Below are 23,258 nucleotides of genomic sequence, written 5' to 3' on the forward strand. Positions count from 1 at the left end.
TCCAGAGAGAGGGCTTCCTGGCCTCCCTAAGCTCCTCTCCTACAGAACAAACCCCCTTGTTCACGCACAGTTCACACCACACACTCTCACATGGCCTCTGCCTGGCGCCAGCTCCAGGCCACTGAGCGAGGAGAAGCAGGGCAGCCAGAGGCGCTCTCAAAGCCGCCATGCCGGAGAGCAGAGGTTACAAACTGCCTCTTTGAGCTGTTACTTTTACTATTCAGTTCCACACAGATGTACTCACAGGGGCCCAGCTCACCAGCCGGGGCTTCATTCCAGGGTCTCGCGACCCGTGAACGGCCCAGAAAGGCACCTTGGTACATTTCTCCTGATCACACATCATGACATGACCTCACATAGGGGACCTCACATAGGGGACCTCACATGGTTTCATAAATATGAGGTGTGTGGGGACGCCTTGGGGGCTCAGTCAGTTGAGCGCCTGACTTGATTTCGGCTCAGGTCACCATCTCAGGGTCATGGGATCGAGCCCCGTGTCAGGCTCCACGCTCAGCACAGAGCCTGCCTGACAGTTTCTTCTCCCTCTTCCCCTCCCTGCACTCAGTCTTTCTCTAAAATAAACAAATAGAATCTTAAAAAAAAAAAAAAAAACAAGATGTTTGTTCGCTACTCTGCATCCCGTCCTTCCCCCATGACAAAGCCTTGGTGATGCCTCCAGGTCGCCGGCACCATCACAAGCCACTCCAACAGCCGCAAGTTGGCTCTTGATGGAACATTCTATTAACACGGAGGCGGGGAGGTGCGACGTCCTCCCTGCTGTGGAGGCATCAGAGTCCATGCACTCTGTGGCGTTAGGCCCATTAACACTTCCATTTTCTGTTACGTCCACGACAAAACAGGACGTAATCAGGCTGGAAATAGTGTTTTACTTATTATCTTGCTTTCCGATTTTTGGAATTCCATGATGCAGATCCTCGTGGGTGTACCGACAAGTCCGGGTCTGCCTTTTGGACATATGGGGACACCACACTGTCTTGACCACGGGAGCTTCACGGGGACCCACTCTGTGCCGTGCAAAGTCTCTCCTACCCTGTTTCCTAACTTTCTTGACTACACTCAGAACGGACTGTTCTAAAATTAACCTGAAGATAATTTTAAGGAGATGGTTCCTAACAGAAGAGCGTAGGGTCAGATGGAGTAAGGACCACTACTGCCAGCCAGCCACAGCTGGAGTGACCGGTGCTCTGGGTCAAGGGGGCCCCACAAACCAGCCGGTGGGGGACCCCGTGGGGTCGGCACTCAGTGGGAGGGATTCGGGCCTGTTTCCCACTCGAGGAGCACGAAGCGCATTGTTTCCTCACCCCAGGGTTGTGGCTGGCCCAGCCCCTCACCGTTGACCAAGTGGGACCCCATACCATAGTCCCTCCCACAGAGAAGAGCGAGCAGAGCGAGGCCTGGGGCATCCTCCTCCATGACCCAGCCCAGCCACCCCAGGCACCATGGAGAGGGGTTCCACAGAGGCCCTGCTGGGGCGCAGAGGGAAGGCGGGTGCGGACATGAGCTCCGAGGAGAGACCCCAGACCACGACACCCCCTCCCAGAGGCCCTCGGGAAGATGGAGAAAAGCCATCCTGCTGTTCTCACTAAATGAGCTGAGCCGCAGATCGGCATCCGCTGGCGATAACTGCTGTCACTGTTTAAATGTTCCTCGGAATGTTCATTTTTAGCATGGGTAATTTTGAATCATTTTCAAATCAACCTTTCCTGGCAATGAGCAGATATGATTTGCTCCCACGAAGTCACCCACAGACTGTCCGAATCTGGTGTCACCTACACCGAGTGCTGACAGATTTGTATCATAAATGCTCTGTGATGGGTTTTTTTAGCTCCCTGGACTGAGCTGCCTCCCTTCCTCCCCGTCCTGCCAACATCCCAAACCCAACTTCCTGCCCACACCCACCACCCAGCAGCCCCTTCCACATCACAGAGGCCCACAGCATGGACCTCGTTCTCTGTGTGCAAAGGACCCAGAGGAGCCGTCTGGAGGCTGGGCCCCAGCCCCAGCTTTAGGATCTGGAGAGCAGAGCAAAACCTGGGGCTCCCCTGCCCCGGGTGACCTTGGGCAAATCCCCTGAAATGGTATGACGGCTGTCCTGCCCACACCAGCACTCACACGTGGTCTGCTCCTCTGTGTCTGTGACATCCCCTCTGCCCCTGACATTTGGGTCTGAAGCCCCGGCTTTGAGCCCTGGCACTTTTCCCAAGAGCCCCCCGGCCCCTTGCTGCTGTGTGCCCCTGCTCCTTCCTCCCAGGCCCATGAGGCTGCAGCCTCCTCCCCGCGGTCGCTCACCGGCACCCATCTCCAGGAGACCCTGTGGGCTGTGCTCTGCCTCACACCGGCCCCTGTGGCTTCCAGGGGGCCCTCGCCGCGCAGGACAGAAGGTGCTCTCAAGTATGGAGCGCCGGCATGCCCTCTCAGGGTCCTGAGCAAGGGGATGCGTCTGCTGCTTCGCTCCCAAGGCCCAGACCAGTGCTTTAAAGGCCTTGGGTGGTCCTCTCAAACCCAGTTCTTCATTGTCGGATGAATGAATGACCCCAGCCCATCCCCCTCTCTAGGCCTTGCTGTCTCTACTCAGCCACCACAGCCTCAGACTGTCCCCGCCCTATTGGCACTTTCATTCTGTAGGTGGCAGCCCGGTGCGTTTCCCGCTGGGACAGCTGAGGTGGGTCGGTGACTCCCATGTGGTGCCCAGAGGACACGATGGAGGCATGTGGGCTGAGGCCCTGGCAGGACAGGCGGAGATGGAGGCACAGGCCTCACAGTGGCGGGGCCTGCCACTCCCCCAGCCCGACAAAGGTCTGTGCAGAACAGGACAAGAAGGGATGAGGAGAGCCTTGGAACGAGTGAGATTTCAGAGGGCACCCCATGCAGCCCAGGTAACTGAGGGCCTCTCTCCACTTCCAGCCACTCTGGAACCTTCTACTTCACCCCCCTCAGTGTGCCCACAGCACTGGCACTGGCCCACCACCTGACTTCCCTGCAGCTAACGGTACAAAGCCACAACACACACCCCGACTTGGGCAGCACCAGGCAGAAGAGCGGGGGACAGGAGAGAAAGGGGGTGACAGAGGGCCCGGGAGCAGGAACCAGATGGGAAGTGGTACCTGGCATCTGAGGGGCAGCTGCTGCCCACACGTCACTCTCACTGGGACCGCCTGGGGGTCGCAGCTGCCTGAACACAGGTGTTCCCCCCAGGGCACAAGGCAAGCTGAGGGCTCACGCCCCTCAAGCCAGAGACAGCACCGCGCGTCCAAAGCTCCGCATGCTCTCACTCAAAAGCCTCCTGACCTGCAGGAGCCCAGTTCCACTCTACTCCCGTCGGCAACCCCGAGTGATGGGCCCTGGGACTTCGGCACACCCCCATCTCCTGGAGCTTCACCCCCAGCAGAGTGAAGGGACCCCCCCAGCTCTGACCTGTGCACAGTGCTGGCGTGTCTGCGCGCAGAGCGGGAGGGGCCGCGGTCTGCTCCCACACCCCCCTCCTCCTGGGGGTCCTGGAACTCCCCTCTGCAGTCTCTACAAGCAATTCACAGTCCAGACGCAAAACCCATGGCACACACGGCACAGGAAGGAGCCTCCCGTGCTCGCCGCCTCTCCCGGGGACACCCCAAGCCCAGGCCCGCCTGCTGAAGCCACACATGCTGCTCCTTGGCCTGCGGCACTCTCCCCTGCCTGTCCCCTGGTCGCACCAGCAAAAGGCTGCTCCTTCCTCGCTGCACCTGCCACATCACTCCCTTCAATCGTTCTTCACCTGCTGCTGCTTGAAACAACCCTGTGTTTGCTAAGCTGTAGCCTGTCTTTCCCACTGGGATACAAACTCCTCAAAATCAAAAGTCACTGCTTTTCTTGTTTCCAGCTGACCGCCCAGGTTAGGTGCTGAAAAGTACTCGTTGAACGGCCGTGGATGAGAAATCAATGCTTGTGTGACGACCCTGGGGGCCACTAGGAGTCGCGCCCCACCAGCCCCACAGTCCTGCACACATCAGGGGCTCGGGTGCTCTAGACCATGGGACCCAGGGCGGGGAGTCTGTCTGGAAACAGACGGGCCCCATGGGGTTGATGTGCCAAGGGAGGGACGTGGTGGAGCCAGTCGGGACAGCAGAGGGCTTGTGACCTCCAGACCCCAGGTCATTTCCATGCACAGCATAGGGGCTCAGGGCACCTGCCCCTGTGACTCAGGAGGTGGGGGTACACAGCTCTGTGGAAGGGAGAAGCCTCTGGCTCCCTGCTCTGTGCAGCCCAGCATCACCAAACCCACAGATCTCTAAGAGGAGTCGGAAACTCAGAGTTATAAAAAAAATTTTTCAATTTCTAAACACAGTTTGGGATGAAATGGGATATGTCTGTACAGGTGCTTCACTTTCCAGGGACCTTCAGAGATCCCTGGGCTGACCACCATCTCCTCCCCAACCTCCTGACTTTAGCACAGAATTTCATGTTCCACTGGGGTCTAAAAGCCCATCAAGTCATTCCCACGCAGGGGCCAGGGACCGATCAGAGTTGAGAAGGTCCCACCCTGGGGCATTGGCATTTTTAAAGAGTACTTTTTCGGGTGCCTGGGTGGCGAGGTGGGTTAAAGCCTCTGCCTTCAGCTCAGGTCATGATCTCAGGGTCCTGGGATCGAGCCCCACATCGGGCTCACTGCTCAGCAGGGAGCCTGCTCCCCCCACCTCTGCCTGCCTCTCTACCTGCTTGTGATTTCTCTCTGTAAAATAAATTAATAAAATCTTTAAAATAAAATAAAATAAAATAAAATGAAGAGTACTTTTTTTTCTCTTCCAAGCTTGCCTTAAACCAATGAAACGAACATCTAGCCCTCAGGGCGCCACGCAGCTGCCAGCTTCGATACTCTGGCGCAGAGAAACGCAGGCAGGAGCGCCTCCTCCACCCTTAGCCCCAGCCTCCAGGGAAGGCCGTGGCCCCATCAGAGAAGAGGACAGACGCCCCCCTCGTGTGCCGGGCCCTCCCTCCCAACTCCCCCACAGCACAGAAGCTCCACGGCCCTGGGACCTAAGGCAGAGGACACTGGCACACCTGCCTTGTGCACGCAGACCCTCGGGAAGGACCGAGGCTCCGCACAGGGCTGCCACAGGGAACTTGAGGCAAAGGTTTTGGTTTTGGTTTGGTTTTTTGCTAAAAGCGTAGAATGTCACAAATGTCACCCATCACAGGGTCTCCCCAATGAGTGGGACCACCCGTGTGCCCTGCCCACACCCTGAGGTCAGAAGGACATGTGCTGTCAGGGCTTGGGGACCCATCGGGGCTTGGGGACCCGGCGCGGCTCTTACCTCCATCGGCACCACCTGCATCAGGATGGCAAAGTTGGTGAGGTGAGTGCAGCGGCAGACGGAGTAGCTGAGGTTCCCCTCGGCGAGCTCACAGCCCTGGTTGGACCAGATGCCTTCTCCAGAGCTGGGGACACAGGAGAGAGGGGCAGTGGGCTGAGAGCGCAGACGTGCTGGTGCCCGTTAGAAGGACCGCGGGTACCCGCCCTGGACCCACAGCCCAGGAGAAGACACATGCTCGTCCTACGACCCACCAGCCCCACTTCTGGAGAGCTCTGAGCAGCGCGCCCGGGGACACGCCTGGGGGGGGGGGTCCTTGCCCAGGGCAGGTGACACCACAAAAGCAGCCCAGGGCCCGCCACAGGGCGCACGCAGACGTGAGAAAATGTGGCACGTCCATCGCAGACGAGTATCCGTGGAAGGGGGAGTGAGGCCCTCGCACCTCACATCCAGGGCGCAGTCAGGCAGGACGCGCACACATGAAGCAGAGCCGGACGGCGTGTGCTTCACAGCTGTGGCCCCAAGCGACACGCATGGTTCTGAGGACACCCCGACCGGCCACCTCCCATGAGAGGGGCTGAGACTGAGCTGTCAAAGGGGTCTTTGCTTTCTCACAACATTTCACTTTTTTACAGAAGTGATTTAGGCCTTGTGTTACATTGTGACGTCTCCACCTAGCTGGAAGTGGCTGCAGGCAAACATGCTCATGTGTTCACTGTGGTTTCGTCCTACACTAAGAACATCAGGGATCATCATTTGCTTCGGTGTCTCTCTGTCTTCTCAAACTCCCAAGATGTTTCCAAGACTCTTTCCAGAAACAACACCTTTGAGTTATCGGCAAAGACAAACATTCATTTCAGCCGAAGGCTGGGCCCTCGGGGAAAACTTTTGTGAAGATGAGCACATTCAAGGGCAGTGCTTTCTCTCTGTGGATGCAGCCCATGAGGGATGTGGCCATCCCGGGAGGGTGCCGGTGTCCCGTGGGGGAGCATGCACTGGTGGCACTCATTTCCACCCCCGAGGCGGGAGTGTCCCTGCGACGATGACGAGGTGTGACTGCGTTCTGGTTGAGGCCTGGCTGCTGTGGAAGCTGAGGGGGGAGCAGGGAAGGGACAGTCAGCCACACTGGCTGCCATACTCCATGCAGCTCCTCTGTCTATCTCCCCAATGCATACACCACACTTCCTTCCACTGGAGGCCAACCTGAACCCAGCGGGCGCTGGACCACACGAGCCTGGTCACGGGGATGAACGACGCATCTCTCCGTACACACAAAGCAATTAGGAATTAAAAACCAGGAAGGTCACATCTTCCCAGATGGAACCACAAAGGTGTGATGACACACGCATTCACCAGGGCTGATGAGCCCAAGGTGGCACCGCCTCCCGTGGGGTAAGGACCCACTTCCCTGGGGTGAGCCTGTCCATGAAGGATCTGCCACGTGAGCCAGGCCAGGCAACACTGAAGAACGTAAGACACGCACGACCCTATGACCTAGAAGTCAGCGTCCGAGCAGAAGCTGCTCGCTCGTACACGAGACTAAAGTGTGGGATAAACATATTCAAATCTGACACAGCAGCTGAGGCTGTGTGGGCCGAGTACAGCACTGAGTGTGGTGGGATGGGACCAGAAGCATGGATCTGAACAAGACCACGGATTTTTGTTGAACGTAATTATAACTCACACTGAAGTTATTGAAAAAGCACCTCAAGCCGTCCATGCTGCGGCCTCCAGAAGGGCGTGGAGAGGGGTCAGGAAGGGAAGACGGTCCATGGGACACTTGCTCGTACTTTCTAGAAGATTAATGTGCTGGTGTATTCCCTGTACCACTTCCTAAAGTCTAAAGTGAGCCAGCATTCTCAGTGTAGTGAGAACATCTTTGAGAAAATAAAGAACATTTTCTGAGACAAACAGAAACTGCAGCAAACTTGCGCTGAGGTTCAAGGAATATGCTGGACGGAAATTTCAATCTACAGACAGAGCAGCGGGAAATGGAAAACGTGCACCTGTTGTCTTATTTTCAGTGTCTCTAACAGGCAACTGATTGAAGCAAAAATTCTAGCAAGGCATCGTGTGCTTCCGGCGCCTGCATGGTCCAGGGAGCGACCAGAGCGGGACAGGGCCCGACGCTGCTGTGATGTCGCAGGCCGCGTGAGCAGTGGTGTCCTAGCAGTGGAGGCAGATGCAAGGAACCAGAGACACATATACAGGGAGCCCTGGGACAGCTGCTACAGAAGATCACAGGGCAGCTTAGAGGTCAGTTGCGGCGATAAAGCAGCGTTGTGACATATGTCCTGATTCCAAGTGACGTAAGAAAAGACAACACAGGAGACAAGGAAGAGATGAGGAAATTTGAAAACAGGCAGTAAGATGGCAGGTTTCCGTCCAAACACATCTGTAAGCACATTAAATGCCAATTGTCAAAACCCACCGGTCAAGAACAGAAATGCTCCAAAGGGATCAAAAAGCAAGATGCCACCACATGTGACCTAGAAGAGACTCACTTTAAGCACAGAGGTGATAAATAAAGAGGTTGAAATGTAAGGTGGGGACAGACACAGCACCCAAGCACGGAGTAAGGGAGCCAGAAGCGCTGTTGTCAAAGGCAGGCCAGGTGGGACTCAGAACAACCAATATTCCCCCCAGCAGAGGGACACAGAGCAGTAAGGGTCAGTTTCCAAGAACACGGAATGATCCTAACTAGAAAGGCTACTAAAAACACACCCAGGGCGCCTGGGTGGCTCAGTGGGTTAAGCCGCTGCCTTCGGCTCAGGTCATGATCTCAGGGTCCTGGGATCGAGTCCTGCATCGGGTTCTCTGCTCGGCAGAGATCCTGCTTCCCCCTCTCTCTCTCTGCCTGCCTCTCCATCTACTTGTGATCTCTCTCTGTCAAATAAATAAATAAAATCTTAAAAAAAAAAAAAAAAACACACACACCCAAACCTGGAGAAATCTCAATGGAGAAACAGTTCCCTCACGACACGTAGACGTCGCCATCCTCTCCCGTGAACCAGTGGGACCAGCGGGCCAAAAAGTCATAAAGTCACAGAAAGCCCGACGAGCACTATCAACGTGACTTTGCCGGATGTATCAGATCCCGCCAGGAGTGACAGTCTTGGAGGAAGCAGGGCGTTCACCAGGACTGAACACAAGCTGGATCATCACACAGAATCTTAGAAACTTAAAAGAACTGGATTTTTTAAAAAATTGAATGTTTTCCCTCCTGTCTTCTTGTCAACAGAAATTGATCACCAATCAGGAGCGGAGAGATCTCTGGAAAATCCCCGAGCAGTCAGGCTAAATGATGCATTTCAAAGCAGCACACAGCTTGAAGAGGAAGCTATGAAAAAGGCTAGAGAACATTTCATGAAAATGAGGGCCCCGTGCTGACACTGCGAGACTCGGCCCAGTCAGCATCCGCAGGAGATGCGCAGCCCGAAATGCCTGCATCAGAAACTATCGCGGGGGAGCCTGGGTGGTTCAGTGGGTTAAAGCCTCTGCCTTCGGCTCAGGTCATGATCTCAGGGTCCTGGGATCGAGCCCCGCATCGGGCTCTCTGCTCAGCAGGGAGCCCACTTCCCCCCACACCCCGCCTGCCTCTCTGCCTACTTGTGATCTGTCAAATAAATAAATAAATAAATAAAATCTTAAAAAAAAAAAAAAGAAAGAAAAGAAACCGTCAGGGCCTCTGCCACCACGGCCCGCACCCTCAGCAAACAGCACCCCTGATAAGCAGATGGGAGTAACTGAGGGACAGAGAGACTAAACCAAGCGCTCGAGAACAGAAATGCAGGGGAGAAAAACCAACAAAGCCAGAAGCCGTCTCTTTGAGAAAGACAGTGAGGCTGACAAACGTCCAGTATGAGGGACCGCAGAGGGAGAGAGGGATGCAGCTGGCAGACACCCAATGTGGAAGGGGCATGCACACAGGCCCCCCACAGGACCGTGGGCGCAGGGCCACCGCTGTGCTCATGCTTTAACCACACTGCGGACGAATTCTCCAAAAACTCAACTGTCCAAACTCACAAAGAAGTAGATGGCCTGAGTAGTTCTGCGCCAACCAAAGACATTCCGTGGTGGCCAGAGGCTGGCCAATGACAAAAACAGGCTCAGGTGGCCTCACTGGTGAGTCCAAACGAACGCGTGGGGAAGAAACCGCCGCGTTCTGCAGAAACCGTCCGACCCACACCTTTCACAAGGGGACGGCTGCCCTGGTACAAAAACCAAAGATGTGACAAGACAAGAAAACTGCAGACCAGCGTTCTCCGTGAACACAGATGTGGCAGTCACCGCCTGCAGCAAGTGACACTCAGATCACCTCGAGCAAGTGGGCTCTCGGGGACTGCAGAGCCGGTGCACACTCAGCCACTCTCGCTGCCACCCAGATGTGTCCCCGGACCAGAGGGGTCTCTGTAGAACGCCACCCGGCAGTGAACCGTAGCAGGGAGCTGTTATCACAGGCGACAACGCAGGGGTGTCATGCTCAATGATGGAAGTCAGACACAACACATACGGTGGCTCCGTCCACGCAGCACGCTTGCAGACGTGGAACCATGTGGGTGGAAGACACGTCTGTGGCCACAAGAGCTGGAGTCTGAGGAGTGGTGGGGAGTGGGCCAGGGGATCTGGTGGGGTCAGGCACTGGCCTGCATCCTGACTGTGGGGATGACACCACTGGGCTCGTCTGTCCAAACCCCTAGAGCCACAGGACCAGTGTGCCTATCTCCGATGGGTGCTACCTGCTAATAAAGAAGTCCCTGGGGACGGGGACAGAAGCATCCTCTTGCTGCACGCTGGGTGGTGGTAGCCCTGGGGACTGGGGGCAGAGAACAGGAGTGGACAGAGTGTTCTTTGACATCATCTGTGATGTTTTCGTTGTTTTATTCTTGAAAATATAAACACGCTGATCATGATAAATTTGCGGCAACGGGTAAGTGGTTTTCGGAGTATTCTCTGTACTTCTGTTCTGAAGATGTCTTCAAAAATAAGCGCCAGCAGTGTATTCTGTTGCTACCAAACTCTGTCTGCCCCGCTCTATCCATAAAATATTTCCCTGCGATCAATGCCCCCAAATTAGGATGACCATTTCTAGACGGACGTGTCTCTTCATTTTCATAATTTGCAAAGATATGATGGGCTGCAGTGGCTGAGCTCGGCCACGGCAAAACCACTACAATAAGAGCGCTGGCCACGCGTTCCGCAGGCGGTGGGATGTGTGCACTTAAGGGCACAGCCAGAGGAAGGCGCTCCCCAGACCAGAAAGAAGTGGGATTTGCTGGGCGCTCGGCTGGGGGGGGGCGCTGGGCTGCACTCCTGGCTGTGCGTGGAGCAGAGATGGGGATCAAGCGCACGGCTGCACCAGCTCAGCACCTCAGTCTGATCTCCTGGTCACTGAGAGTGGAGACGGAGGGGTCTTCTCTGACCCACAGAGCCGCTGAGAAGAGCCCTGACCCCCAGCCCCGTCTGCTCCTGATTCTCTCTCATGCTCTCCTATGGCAGCTCCGTGGCCCCAGGCAGGAGGGGGAGGGAGGTTCTGCTTTCTATCCCTGCTCTGACCATGGGAGCCATTCATGGGGGACCCTGCTCACAGAAGCATCACCATTAGAACTCCATCAGGAGAAGGCCCCCTGATAATGGGCGGGGTGCCTGTGGAGATGAGCAGGAGTGGGTGTCCAGCACAGAGGGGGACAGTGGATTCCAAATTCCTCGTGGAGATGCTGAGAAGGACGCCCTGGTCTGTGCCCGTGCTCCCAGAGCTTCAGCGGGGCTGACGTCAGTGCACCCCAGGGCAGCCACTGGCCATCGGGGCTGTGAAATCCTGAAAGGCCCGCGGGTCCACCAGGAAAGAGCGGCTCAGCCAGCCCCTCCCGGCTACCTCCCCAGTGCGACACCCAACCCCCAGCACAACCAGGGCCCAGCTCACTGGGCTTTTGGCGGACCAGGTGAGTGTTCTGAAGCGTGCCCCCGGCTTTAGAGGCTGAGTTCTGCTAGGTGCTAACACGGCCTTCAGAGAAAACGTGACCCAGCACCCCCTCCAGCCCTCGCCTGGGTCCCAGGATTTGCTGGGCGCTAGGGACAATGCAACCGCATTGTCTCCAGAGGGGTGACCGGAATGTAACCCAACCAGGCACCGTGTACTCACCGCCCCTGCTCCCCTCCCCTCATCCCTGCCCTGGGGCCGCCCGCCGGCAGTACCTGAAGTCCAGGAAGGCACAGTACAGGAACACCCGGTTGCTGCTGTTGGTGGCCTTGCTGCGCTGACTGTGGGACTGAAACGAAAGGGCAGAAATGCTTCGTGAGGCCACTGGAGAAGCCAGGCTCCCAACACTGAGCTCAACACCCCACCCGCAGCCCCTGGGACCTCGGGGTGGTGTCTCAAGAGGCCACGGACTCCATCTCAGCCCTGTCGTGGTCCGAGGGCCATGGCATCCAGCCCACCTCACAGTCCCCTCTCCTTCACCCACTCCAGCCAGGAAGCCAGGGCTTCTGTCTCAGGGCCTTTGCACTTGCTGTGTCCTCCCTTAAGAATGCTCTTCTCCCAAGACAACACATGCCCCCACCCCCCCATTTACTGTGGGTCTATGCTACATGTTAGTCCCAGTGGGACCTTCCTGCCCACTCAAACAACACCAGCCGGAGCAGCCCACCCCTTCCTCTTGTCTATTCTCTTTCCAGCCTTGCTTACCAGGCAAGAGGACATGCATTCACATATTCGTTCGCTTGCTCTCTTCCTCCCTGGGAAGCAGGCACAATGAGCCCTTGTCCGTCCTGGGCACTGCTATGCTGCTAGTGCCTGGCCAGAGAAGGCACACAGCAGGTGCTCACTACAGGCTGGTTGAGTGAGAGGACAAAGGAATGACCAAGCGACCAGATCAACCCATGACCTTGTTCCTAGGACTCTTGTTCTCCCCAAAGAGAGAAAACTCCAGGCCCTGGACTTCTCCAGGATGCCAGCTCAGGCCCGCGGCCACAGCTGCTCTGCCCGAAGCAAGTCACAGGGGGTCCGCCAGGGGCTACGGCAGGAAGCTCGGGAAGCCGGGGCTGCTCCTGGACACACCGTGTCCCACAGACGCACAGTCACGAAGTCAGGACCTCTTCTGTGGCTGCCCACCATTCCCACCGTCTCATCTGCTCCTAAGACCCCACCCCAGCTCCACGGTGGGGCTGCACAGGCCACCGTGGGAGTCAGCCTTCTGCAGGACAGGGGAGCAACAGGACGGTTCCCGCCACCTCAGCTCCAGACGTACCAGCTTCTCTTTCCCGGCACCATACATGCCAGCAGCAGCCCCTGCGCCCACCACAAACTCTGTCCTCTGCTTCATGCTAGGACCATGGCTGGTAGTCCCTGAGTGCACAACACAGTGACACAAATGCCGTGTCTTCCTGATATCTTGGCAAAACACAGAGCACATGGAAGTACTCGCTGCATGAGTCACAGTGGAAATGCCACCTTACAGGCTGGCAGGCACAGTCCCTGATTTCCGAGGGCACGTGCGAGGACGTCCGCCAGCAGCACGGCCCACTGAGCGAGGCCGCAGGAGAAGGTGCGTCAGAAACCCACAGGCCGTCGTCTCTCTGTGCACATGCCGCATCAGGGCGCAGGGACTGGTGCTCAGGGAGACAGGTTCAGCTGAGCCTCAAACTCTAAAAGAAGCTGGAGGGACCACACAGCACAACCCCAGACTCGAGAGATCCATGGAAGCCTCTTTGCATCCTTACTCCATTCCCAGACTCTGTCCAAGGAGCCCGACACAGGACGCCACAGAGTGTGGTTCTCCAAGTGCCGCAGCCAGGAGCCTGGCATGGCCTATCCTTTTGCCCCTCCAAGGGCAGAAACCAGGGCTGGGGGCAGGGACAGCAGCTTAGGTTTTTATAAGCCCTTGAATTTGAGAGCCACCTGCCCCTCCCCATCCCATGTCCCAGCCACTGTGAGCATCACGCTCAGACACGGAGACTCCTCCTGCAGCCACTTAGGGACACAGGAACCATGACACACACAGGAACCACGACACACAAACCCACCAGATCCAAAGTACAGATAAGGACCAGGTGCTCGCCCCCACCTGGAATCGCCTAGGTGCCCTTGGCCCAAGTGGCCCTGGGCCTGCCCCCAGGACAACATCAGGGGTCACTGTGCACGGACAGGCATACCTGTGTGTTCCCATGCGACAGAAAGGCAGGTGGACACCAGCCAGGACAGGAGGGAGCCTGAAGCCGGGCTCACGGAGGACCAAGGCACTGAGGCCCGGAGGAAGGAGTGATGCCCACCCCCACTGACCGCAGTGTGTAGCCGGCTTGCCCCCCCTTCTTGCCACTGAGGCCTCTCCTGGGCCCCCTCTGACTCCAGATCCACATTCATGGGGATTTAAAAATCAGCCCCGACTGCAGCGAGCCCAGCACGTGTGTGGTCGGAAGGGCGGAGGTGCAGGCGGCGCTCCCGGGTCTGGAGCCAAGGTCACACCCCGAGTCGGGAACCTCCTGGGCTGGCAGCCGGGGCTCCTCCCGACGCGGAAACAGCAGACCGCCTCCTCATGTCTGGATGCGCAATCCAACTGGAACAGAGGCCCTCAGCACGTCTCCAAGAAAGGAGGCCTAGAATGTTCCCAGGAGCTTGAGTTGTGAACATATGGGAGTGGTGCAGCCAGAAAGAGGAAGGTGAGTCATCGAGTCACGGCCCGATTTCCCGGAGAAATGTGGGAGGCATTGACGCCCAGCGGCCTTGCAAGCGCAGGGACCAGGAAATGGGGCGCAGGGCAGAGCCGTCATCTGACCCCCTCCTGTGCCCTGACCCTGAGGCCCAAGCTGTCGACAGAGAGAGGGTCTTCAGCAGAGAGCTTTTCCTGCTTCCAGCCTCCTGACTGCCCCAGACACACCTCCCTTAGGTGTCACGGCCCTGGAGCACCTCCTGTGGGGTCGGAGACTTCTTCAGACAACCCAAATGCTGGGACTAACCAAATATTTACTGTCTGCTGTTCGTAATCAAAGTACAGAAAGGCATCTGCTTCTCAGGAGAGGAGAAAAATCCATCAGACAACAACCTGTAAATGTTCTTTGCTTGGAAATCTGTTTGCTTTTCATCCAGGTATACGTTTTTTCCTACAAACACGGTGGGGAGAACTTGCCTGTCCCTACCCCCAAGCAAACCCACAGAAGGCTCTATGATTCTCAATTCTGACCCTCAGCAGAGCACTGGAAGGACTCAGGGGCCCCACACCCGGTGCAGGGGGTAGGGGCTCCGGGACGTGGGCCTGCCCCCCTTGCCCCAACCCAGCTCATCTCACCACAGGCCAGGGACCAGGGCTCCAAACGGCCGAGATGTCCCACCGTGGAGGAAAGCAAGAAAAATGGAAGTCATGTTGGGAGACTGATGAGGAACCCCTTCAATCAGTCTCCAAATCCCAGTGTGTGCGAATGTGTCTTATCTTGGTGAGTGCAGCAGGAGGACAGATCCCCTACGGACAGATGCTCACACAGGCCCTGGCAGCTGGGGCGGGGCCCCACGGAGGAGACAGCGGAGGAATCACCTCCAGAAAGAGGGTGGAGGGCAAAAGGTCAGACGGGGGAGGTTTGTGACTCAACGGAGCAGGGGCTCACTGTCCCATGCAGGGCCCAGCAAAAGTGGGCAGCATGGGGAAACTGAGGACACACCCACGTGCTACGCTCACCGCTCACCCCAGGCCGCGTGGGGACCACAGGCGCCCTTGTTCAACGTGTCAGTCAGGTCATCTGAGGACACCCCGAAGACCCTGACCCAGGCCCTCCCTCTGCCTCCCCTGTCCAAAGGCTGCCGGAACGCCCTCCTACCCGGACCTTCCAGTCCCATGAGGCCCTTTGAGCTGGACGTGCTGGACTCTGGTCTGTCCTGTCAAGGGACGCGTCCCGACCATACGATGTAGGCGCCCGTGCGATGCCAGCATGAGCTCGTTTTTATCTTCAGGTGACAGCCCAACCCCCCCAACCTGCCTCTTCCGTGCACCTGCAGCTGAGCACAGCAGGAGGTCAGCATGTGCCAGGGCCGTCTGGGACCAGGGTCAGAGATGCCGCGGAGCCCTGGGGACCAGGAGCCCGGGGAACACGGGGCCCGCACATCTCTGAAAACGAGCTTGCCCGTCCTTCCTCTGTCCCTGTGGGATTCTGGGACTCTCAGGAGGGAGCGGCATTCCCCACCAGTGTCCTTCCCACATCCTCTGTCCTGAGGACTTGGGACCCTCCCCTGGCAGCTCCCGGGTCCGCACCGTGGGAGAGGACACCGCTGGGACGCCACACGGGGGCTGCCATCAGAACCGCCTGCTGCGGCATGCAACCGAGAACATTTTCAAGTCCTCCCCGGGCCCAGGTGTCCCCGAGTCCTGAAGCTCTCAGTGGACAAGGCACCAACAGAGCCGGACGGGACCCCGCGCGCAGCACAGAGCAAACCCGAGGAGCCGGAAGGAGGCGGGAACACGGGCGTGAGGCCGGCTGTGAGCTCGCTCCTGTCCGCATGGGACTTGGAGGCGTTTCGTCCCCGTTTCATGTGAACAAGCGGCAGAGATTCTTGCTTTTTAGAAAAGAAACTGTGCTTGCGTTGAGTGGCGTGGAGTCACAGACGCGGTGCGTGTTTGCTGCTGCTCCCAGCGCCCAGCACTGCCACACACATTTGGTCCCAGTTCCGCAGATGGGGTCGAGGCTCCTTCCCGGCCCGGAGTGCCAGCATTTCCCTCCTCCAGCCCTGGCCCCTCTGCTTAACCACAGGGACATCAGGGGTCCCCAGAAGCCCCTACAGGGAAGGGCGGCCCCCAGACCCCGGTCTCAGCCCTCTCCGCCCTCCCCCTTCTAGTCCAAGACAAGAGGCTGGCAAACACATCCCAACCCGTCAGAATTCAGACAGATTCATACAAGGTGCGACATCTTTCGTCTGGGAAACTCGGGATTCTCAGTTTGATTTCCTCCCATTAGAAAACATGCTCCTTAAAGAACCAGGTTCAGTGCTTAAGAAAGTGCCTTCTGTGCACTCAGAAGCCCGAGATACCACGGGGCTGACCGGGAGGCAGCAGCTGGACAGCCAGAGCAGGGAACCCAGGAAGACCCCACACGGGGGCGGGAACACATGTGCGGCAGAGCGGAGCGGCTCCGGGAAGGAAGCGCACTTGTCCCCACATGTGGCACCAGGCCAAGCGGGCGCCCATGCGCGAGGGCAGAAACCCACACACACCTCACCTGAACCCCACACCTCAGACAGAATTGACCGGAGACGGGTCCCTCGTTAAGCGTTAAACAGAAAGTACAGGACTTTACAAGAGAACACAGGAGAAACCCTGCAGACCCGGAGCCCACTGGAGAACACTTGGCTAGGACGCCGGAAACAATCCATGAAACTTCAAGAAAGAGTGCACTGGACTTCCTAAAAACGAAAACCTCCAGCTCGGCGAAACACTGTGTGAGCAGGACACGAAGACAAGCTACGGACGAGGTGCACACACTTACGAAGCACACGTCTGACCCGGGAGTGACGTCTAGAACGGATTCCCACAACTCAACTCTAAAACACAACACAGAGAACCCAGTCAGAAGACGGACCAGGGCCAGGAGGAGACATCTCCCTGGAGAGGACACGCGACGAGCAAACGAGCCCCGGGACACACGCCAAGCTGCTGGCCATCGGGGAATCGACCGTAGCAAGAACAAGGGAAATAACAGGGACAGTACCAGACGCAGATGACACAGACACCGCGGTGCTCACACCTCGCTGGTGGAAAGGCCAGTGGGACCGGCCCTCCGGAAAACAGTCTGGAACTTAAAAAAAATATTAAGGATCCTTACCCTGTGACCCTACAGATACGCTCCCGGGTGTTCATCCCGGAGAAATGCCGGCGGTTTCCCCAGAAACCCCCCCATGGCTGCTCACAGCAGCTTTCCTTGCGTGAGCCAACACCTGGGGACGACCCACACCTCCCACAAGGGGTGAGTGGTTGGGGACCCTGGGGTCCCCGGCGTGGGGGCTACTGCCCGGCCTCGAAAACCCATCAACCTGACACAGCTACAACCAGGACGGGCCTCAGGCGCGCGAGTGACAAAAGCCAGGCTTGAGAGACGACACGCGGTGCGACTGTCTTCATGCCTTTCTCAGAAGGACGGATTAGGACACGGAACCGGACGGCTGGTGAGGGGAGGACCTGTGCAACAAGAGACGGTGTTGGGGCAACACCAGTGGGCAGCCCGGGCTCTGTGGCAGTCCTGGGAGTCCACGCTTGACTCACACCGACAGGCTACACTCGAGCAATGGTTCTGCGGCCGCACGCCAAGTTCTAGCGTCCCTAACAGTGGGGGAGACTGCGTGTGCGGCACACGGGCTGCCTTCTGCGCCTTTGCAGCTTCCTGTGGCTCTATCCCTGTCCCGAAATGAAGAGCTTTAAAAGGGTTAAACCCGCACGGGATCAACTCTAACAGAGCCAGGTGTTCCAGCCGAAGGCACACAGGGAAGGGACCGGCCACTGAGCAGGGCTTCGGCGTTCAGGCCCCACCTGGCGGAGGCTGCGCCGGCTCATGCCATCCTTCCGCCGGCCGGCGCAGGGGCCCCAGTCAGCAGACGGTGCTCTTGTCAATGGAGACGATGTGACCCTCCCCGGCTCCCCAGGACCTCCTGTCTCTAGTCTGTGGCCCACACAGAGTGCCCCACGCCCCATAGTCGGTCCACCCAGGACCCCGCTCCTTCCCGGGGCTTCCTTCCACCTCCGGGGGCCCCGAGGGCTCTGCACACACCCATGTTTGCATCCTAAGGCGAGTTCTTTGTTCTCACCGTGAAGCCCAGCGTCCCCTGTGTGGTCCGGGCCAAAAACAAGGGAAGCCCTTATTCCTCACTCTGCGGAGGGCCCGGCCGCAGCCCCCCCACCCCCGGTGTCAGCGTCCACCCTCCACCCACATCAAAGCGATCAGCGTTTGCTCCTAGCCCTCTTACTGTGATATTTTTCTTCCCAGACGCCTCTTGCTCATGGAATATTTGTGTTATAAATTGTTTCTCCCTGGACACCTGGTTTGAATCTTTCAAAAATGTTCTGCCAACTTAATTTTAACGTCATCTGTACTGTGATATGAGAAAGAAAAGAATCAGCGCTTCAGTCACGGCTTCAGCCATGGTCGGCTGGCCTCTTGGGGTGGGGCTCCGCATTGCCTCTGGTCCCTGCACCGTGGGGCCTGCACCCCAGAACCGCTACGCGAGCTCGGTCTCTGTACAGGTGGAAGGAGCACCCAGCTGTCCTGAAATCAATCCCCTTGTTGGTTCTGGTTTCCCGTGCCTCATGTCTGAGTGTTTTCCGACAGCCAGGAAGTCTTCCTGAGGTTTGGCCTCTCACATATGTCTGAAACAAAGGACTGGCGATGGAAACAGATCAGTGCTGCTCCCACGCCTACCAGCCCTCCTCAACTGGGAGGAAAATGTATTGTTTTCATTACACAACGTACAGAGCAGAAATTGCAATATAAAGCTTTAGCTGCCGGATTTGCAGACACTGGGGAAGCTACGATTATAGGTGCGCCCCAGGGGGCCATGCTGGGGAGTGCCATACTTTCACTGCTCTGCAGGTGACGGTGTGAGCTTGAAAGATTATAAAATTCGGATCTATTTTACAACGTGGTTCTGTGGCTGCTAATGATAATGGGTTGTGTTTGGTATCTTGAACTCCCCTATAAACCACATTAAAAATGATGCTGTTTGCTCTGAAAGGTGCATGGCCTTACTCAGAGGAGGGAGGAAGGCAGAGCCCAATGCATGCCTTCTAGAACCATCAAGGACACAGGTGCTCAGGGAACCCTCCCTCCTTGGGCTCTGTCAACCCATTTCCCCATTTGCTTCTCTATTTTACACGCTTATAAGTAAAACAGCCTAATCCAAAGTTTCCTAAGCTTTAAACACATGCACGGGGAAAAACCCTTTTTTAATAAGCAAGATACTGTCCTCCTTTTAAGTTATCTTTCCACGTGTTAAGACAGCACTTTTCACAAAGGTGGAATCCTGACTCTCAACCAGGTAAACAGGTGTTAAAGGAATTACTGGACTCACTAGTGAGCAAGGCTGCGGCTTCCAAAGCATCACACCCGAATGAGCCATCGGGAATGTGGAAGGAAACAAGGAGACAGGACACCGGTGAACTGATCAACATCCCCAGGGAAGTGACCGATCGGCTGACCGCGCACGCTAGGCAGCGAGACCTCAGTGCACAGAACAGAGGCTCCAAACGCCCACTGCGGAGCCAGCAGGTGGTAACCCAGAAGGCGGGAGGTCTCCTGACCGAGGCGGACAGAACACAGTTTGTCTGTCCAAGAGCCGCAGGTCCTGAATTCGAGCACAGCCCCAGGAACTTCAGAAATGAATGCCTGTCCTTCTTGGGGCACAGAAAGCGGGCCAGAGCCTTTCCAAACCAGTGTGTGAACTTCTGGGGAGAAGCTTTTATCGAACGACACAAACCTTCCTGATCTGGCAGGGCGTGCTGGCAGCCGTGAGGAGCCGTGAACACAGAAGCATTTGGAGAAAAAACAAAGAACACGTTTATAACACATGGGGCATCAGTACGAGGAAGAAGAGGCAGCCGTGAGCCCACGGAAGGGAAAGGGCGAGGGACAGACAGGCTCGTCTGCGCCTCCCATTCTGCTCGTGGTGGGGCAGGTGTGATCCCACAGGAGGACCTCAGAAGAGGCAGGGACAGCCCCGACTCAGGGAGATGCCTGGAGCACCAGCATGGGCCGGCCCGATCCAGGGGTTGGGGGGCCCGGCTACATGTATACATGAGGACTACCGGCCCTGAGCACAGGTGCAGCAGGCCAGGAGAGCCCCCACGGCTTGGTGCTGGGACCAAGCCTGGCAGCCTCGCTCCATCCCCCAGGCCACTGCAGGTCTGGCTGCTGAGGCTCACAGTTGCATCTCGCGGGGCCCTCACAGTGTCAGAGTCCCCATGGCTCCATCCTGTGCATGACATCACCCCCGCCTCGCTGAGCCGCCAAGTAAGCATGAGTCCCGGCGCTCTGACTTCCAGCTGCTCACGACCGCTCACGCTGGGCTGTCTTGCCGTAGTTCCTCCTCTGCCCTTCTGTCCAGAGACAAGCCCTCACTGCTGGGTCTAAGCTAGTCTGTGTGTTTCTCCCCCTGACTAGTCTTGAGACAAGCAGCCCGACCCTGCTGCAGGAGGGAAACGGGCTCGGCAATGTGACGCCACCTCACCCTCACCACCAGGAGCCCCAGAAGCCGTCCCTTGACTACCCAGTGACAGTGACGGTGACCGTGAACAAGGGCAAGAACTCTGCCCACGGCCATAGCGCTCTCGCTCCCCACGGAAGGTGTGCCGGCTGCGGTGCACACACTGGGGCCGGGTTCAGGGGCAGACAGGAAGACACAGAGTGGGAATTTGCTGTGACCCATGTTTGGTCGGTGACCCCTGACCTTCCAGAGCCGGTGCCAAGAGCTGGAGCACCTCGGGCCACCGGCCCTGCCCACGACTGGACCCTCAGGCAGCTGTGGCCCTGTTCCGTGGCTTCCTCTATCGGATCCCACCTAGGCCCTGAACCAGCAGCCAAGGCAGGGACTCGGTGCCCTCAGACGCAGGGAGCGGGCTCCAGGGACAACGCTCAGAGCCAGTTGGTGGCACGGGCAGGAGGCCCCTCAGCTCTGCTCCTGAGTGCCCTTCTCTCCTAAGACCTTGTCCTTCCTGGTCTGATCAAGGGGGCTGCTGTGTAGGCAGACCCAGACAAGTTGGGAGGAGGAGACCGCCACACGGACCACATAGATTAGGGCGGAGAGGACGGAAGAGGTCGGAGCCGTCCTCTGGCACGGGCTTGAGCCCCTCCCCAGGCAGGAGTCCATCCCCCGTCCAGCCGCAGACAGAAGGATGCCCTCCCTGCCTTTAAATCCACGAGTGCCGGTCAGGAACGGCTGTAATGTGTCCACCACCGCCCTGAAGAGCCTGCGCTCCAGAAAGTATGTCATTGCTAGGATTTCCTAATCATTTACAGGGAGGTCTCCGGATGGAAATGTACTGCTTAAACACAAACACCCAAGTTCTGTTTCAGACAAAGAGCAGAAAATGACACAGTGTGCGCCACTGGCTGCTCCTGGCATCAGTCACAGGAACGAGGGGCTCTTGCTTTTAGGGGCATAGCTGCCTCGCCCTACAACTCACACAGGTGCCAACGGGTAGGAGCAATGGACCATTGTCATCCTTCCGGCTGAGCCCCAGTGCTCGACGTGGAAGCAGGCTCGGTTTGCCACTCTGGAAATCTGGGCGGCAAACCGCTAGCTGCGTTCCATGTGAGCAGCTCTGGGACATGCCAGCCACCCAAGGAAAGCAATTCCCAGCTATGTAGGGGGACAGCGTGTCCTCCAAGAACCACATCGGGGAGGCCATGAAGCCTCCTTCAGGCACAGGACGAGGCTGTGTTGTGGACCACCGGTGGGCCACCAGCGAAGGCCACCCAGCTGGGACATGCGGGGTCCACTACCTCCGGCATGAATGCCGCCCTGTGCAGCAGAGGCTCCAAGCATTTGCCGATAAAGTCTTTGTGCCCAGTTTCATAGGGACCAGACCACAGGGACAGGAGCGAGCCGAAGCAGAGGAGAGACGACTTCCTGACCACCCAGGGTGACATCTGTAAGCCACAGACAAGCGTCCCACTTTTCCAAGCCGTCTGTCAGTTCAGACCTCCTCCCACCGCACCTCTCACTGCCCTACTTCCGCCTCTGGGTTGGAGGGCTCTCCATCTCGCCAGTAGCCCCCAGGAGAGCCAAGGCCATCCCACGCAACGAAACACGTCCCCAGAGCAGGTCCAGGTGCCCTCCCCACAGCCAGCATGGCTGCCCGTCCCTAGGCCTCCACTTAGCACACAGCAAGTGGCTCACGATGACGTCACGTGGCTCAGCTGCGAAAGTACCCAACCCCGTGACGGGTGATCCTGGTGCATGAGACTGTTGTGGGTGACGCACAGATGGACACTTTGCACGAACACAGGACGATGGCAGCATGAGCATTCCATCCCCAGAATCTGGCCAGAGCTTCTTAGAGAAGAGGGCATCTGGGTTGAAGAGAAGTTTATCAGCGGCAGACAGGCGCGGGGTACGACTGTGCAAGCACCGCGAGAGGCGAACACAGATGGGAGAGGCTGCAGACAGCTGTGCCTGGTGCCACCAGGCCCACGAGCTTCTCCCTGTCCAGGGCCAGCGGCCGCACCCAGCACCGCGGCACCCGCTCCACACCCTCAGCCGGCATAGCCCTCATGCTGGCCTGAAGACAGCCCAGCGGGCCCACCGTATGCAGCAGGAAGCTGAGACCAGACACCTCAAGGCCCAGCCCGGGGCCACACAGCTGACCCGTGATGGAGCCAGGACTTGCACACAGGGATGGCACTAGGACCCGTGCTCTGTCCCATGCAAAGTGCCGGCTGCCGTCTGTGCTCACTTGTTAGTCCCCCCGTGCTCGCCCTGCCTCTTCCTTCCCCCCACCCCTGCTCTCCCCTCATTCTGCTTCTTTTCTTGCCAGCAGGTGGAAAAGCATCGGCCCAGCCCAGCATCAGCAAGGACCCCAAGCTGGTCAGGAAGCCGGCGCCCCAGCATCTCGGAGCCCCAGGAACCACTCAAGAGGACACTGGGACTCGGGAGGAGAAGGCCGGTCCTCTGGAGGCCTAGAGAGGAGAGGCAGAGGCCCTGCTGCCAGCCCCTACAGGACAGGCCGGGTCAGGCTCCCAGGCCCCAAGCATGGGTTTGTCCCACAGTGTAGAGGAGGGCCACGCCAACATCTAAAAACGATCCCATCCTGCCCAGAAATGAGGTCTGTTTTCTCAGAGAACAAGAGTCTTTTATGTGAACTATAAAAAGTTACTGGATCAACAACCTATTATCATCGTGGAATAAATTACTGATCTGAGCGTCAGCTGGGACGGTGCCTAGTTCAGCCCTCCGCCCTGCAAATCCGAGGAGCGCAGGTCACAGATATT

The 23,258-nt window shown here is 57.7% G+C and overlaps 1 protein-coding gene across 2 annotated transcripts in view; it reads right to left on the reverse strand.

Annotated features, from left to right (window-relative positions):
* ADGRD1 (adhesion G protein-coupled receptor D1) overlaps nt 1-23,258 on the reverse strand; it is a 125,171-nt gene that overhangs the window by 33,467 nt on the left and 68,446 nt on the right. For both annotated transcript variants that reach the window (XM_047697578.1, XM_047697577.1), the window contains 2 exons: nt 11,502-11,575; nt 5,310-5,433 (listed from right to left, as the gene is read on the reverse strand). In XM_047697578.1, the coding sequence (XP_047553534.1) occupies nt 5,310-5,433; nt 11,502-11,575 (198 nt within the window). The remainder of the gene's footprint in view (nt 1-5,309; nt 5,434-11,501; nt 11,576-23,258) is intronic.

This window comes from Lutra lutra, chromosome 12 (genome assembly GCF_902655055.1).
Source record: "Lutra lutra chromosome 12, mLutLut1.2, whole genome shotgun sequence".
In the NCBI taxonomy this organism is placed as follows: Eukaryota; Metazoa; Chordata; class Mammalia; order Carnivora; family Mustelidae; genus Lutra; species Lutra lutra.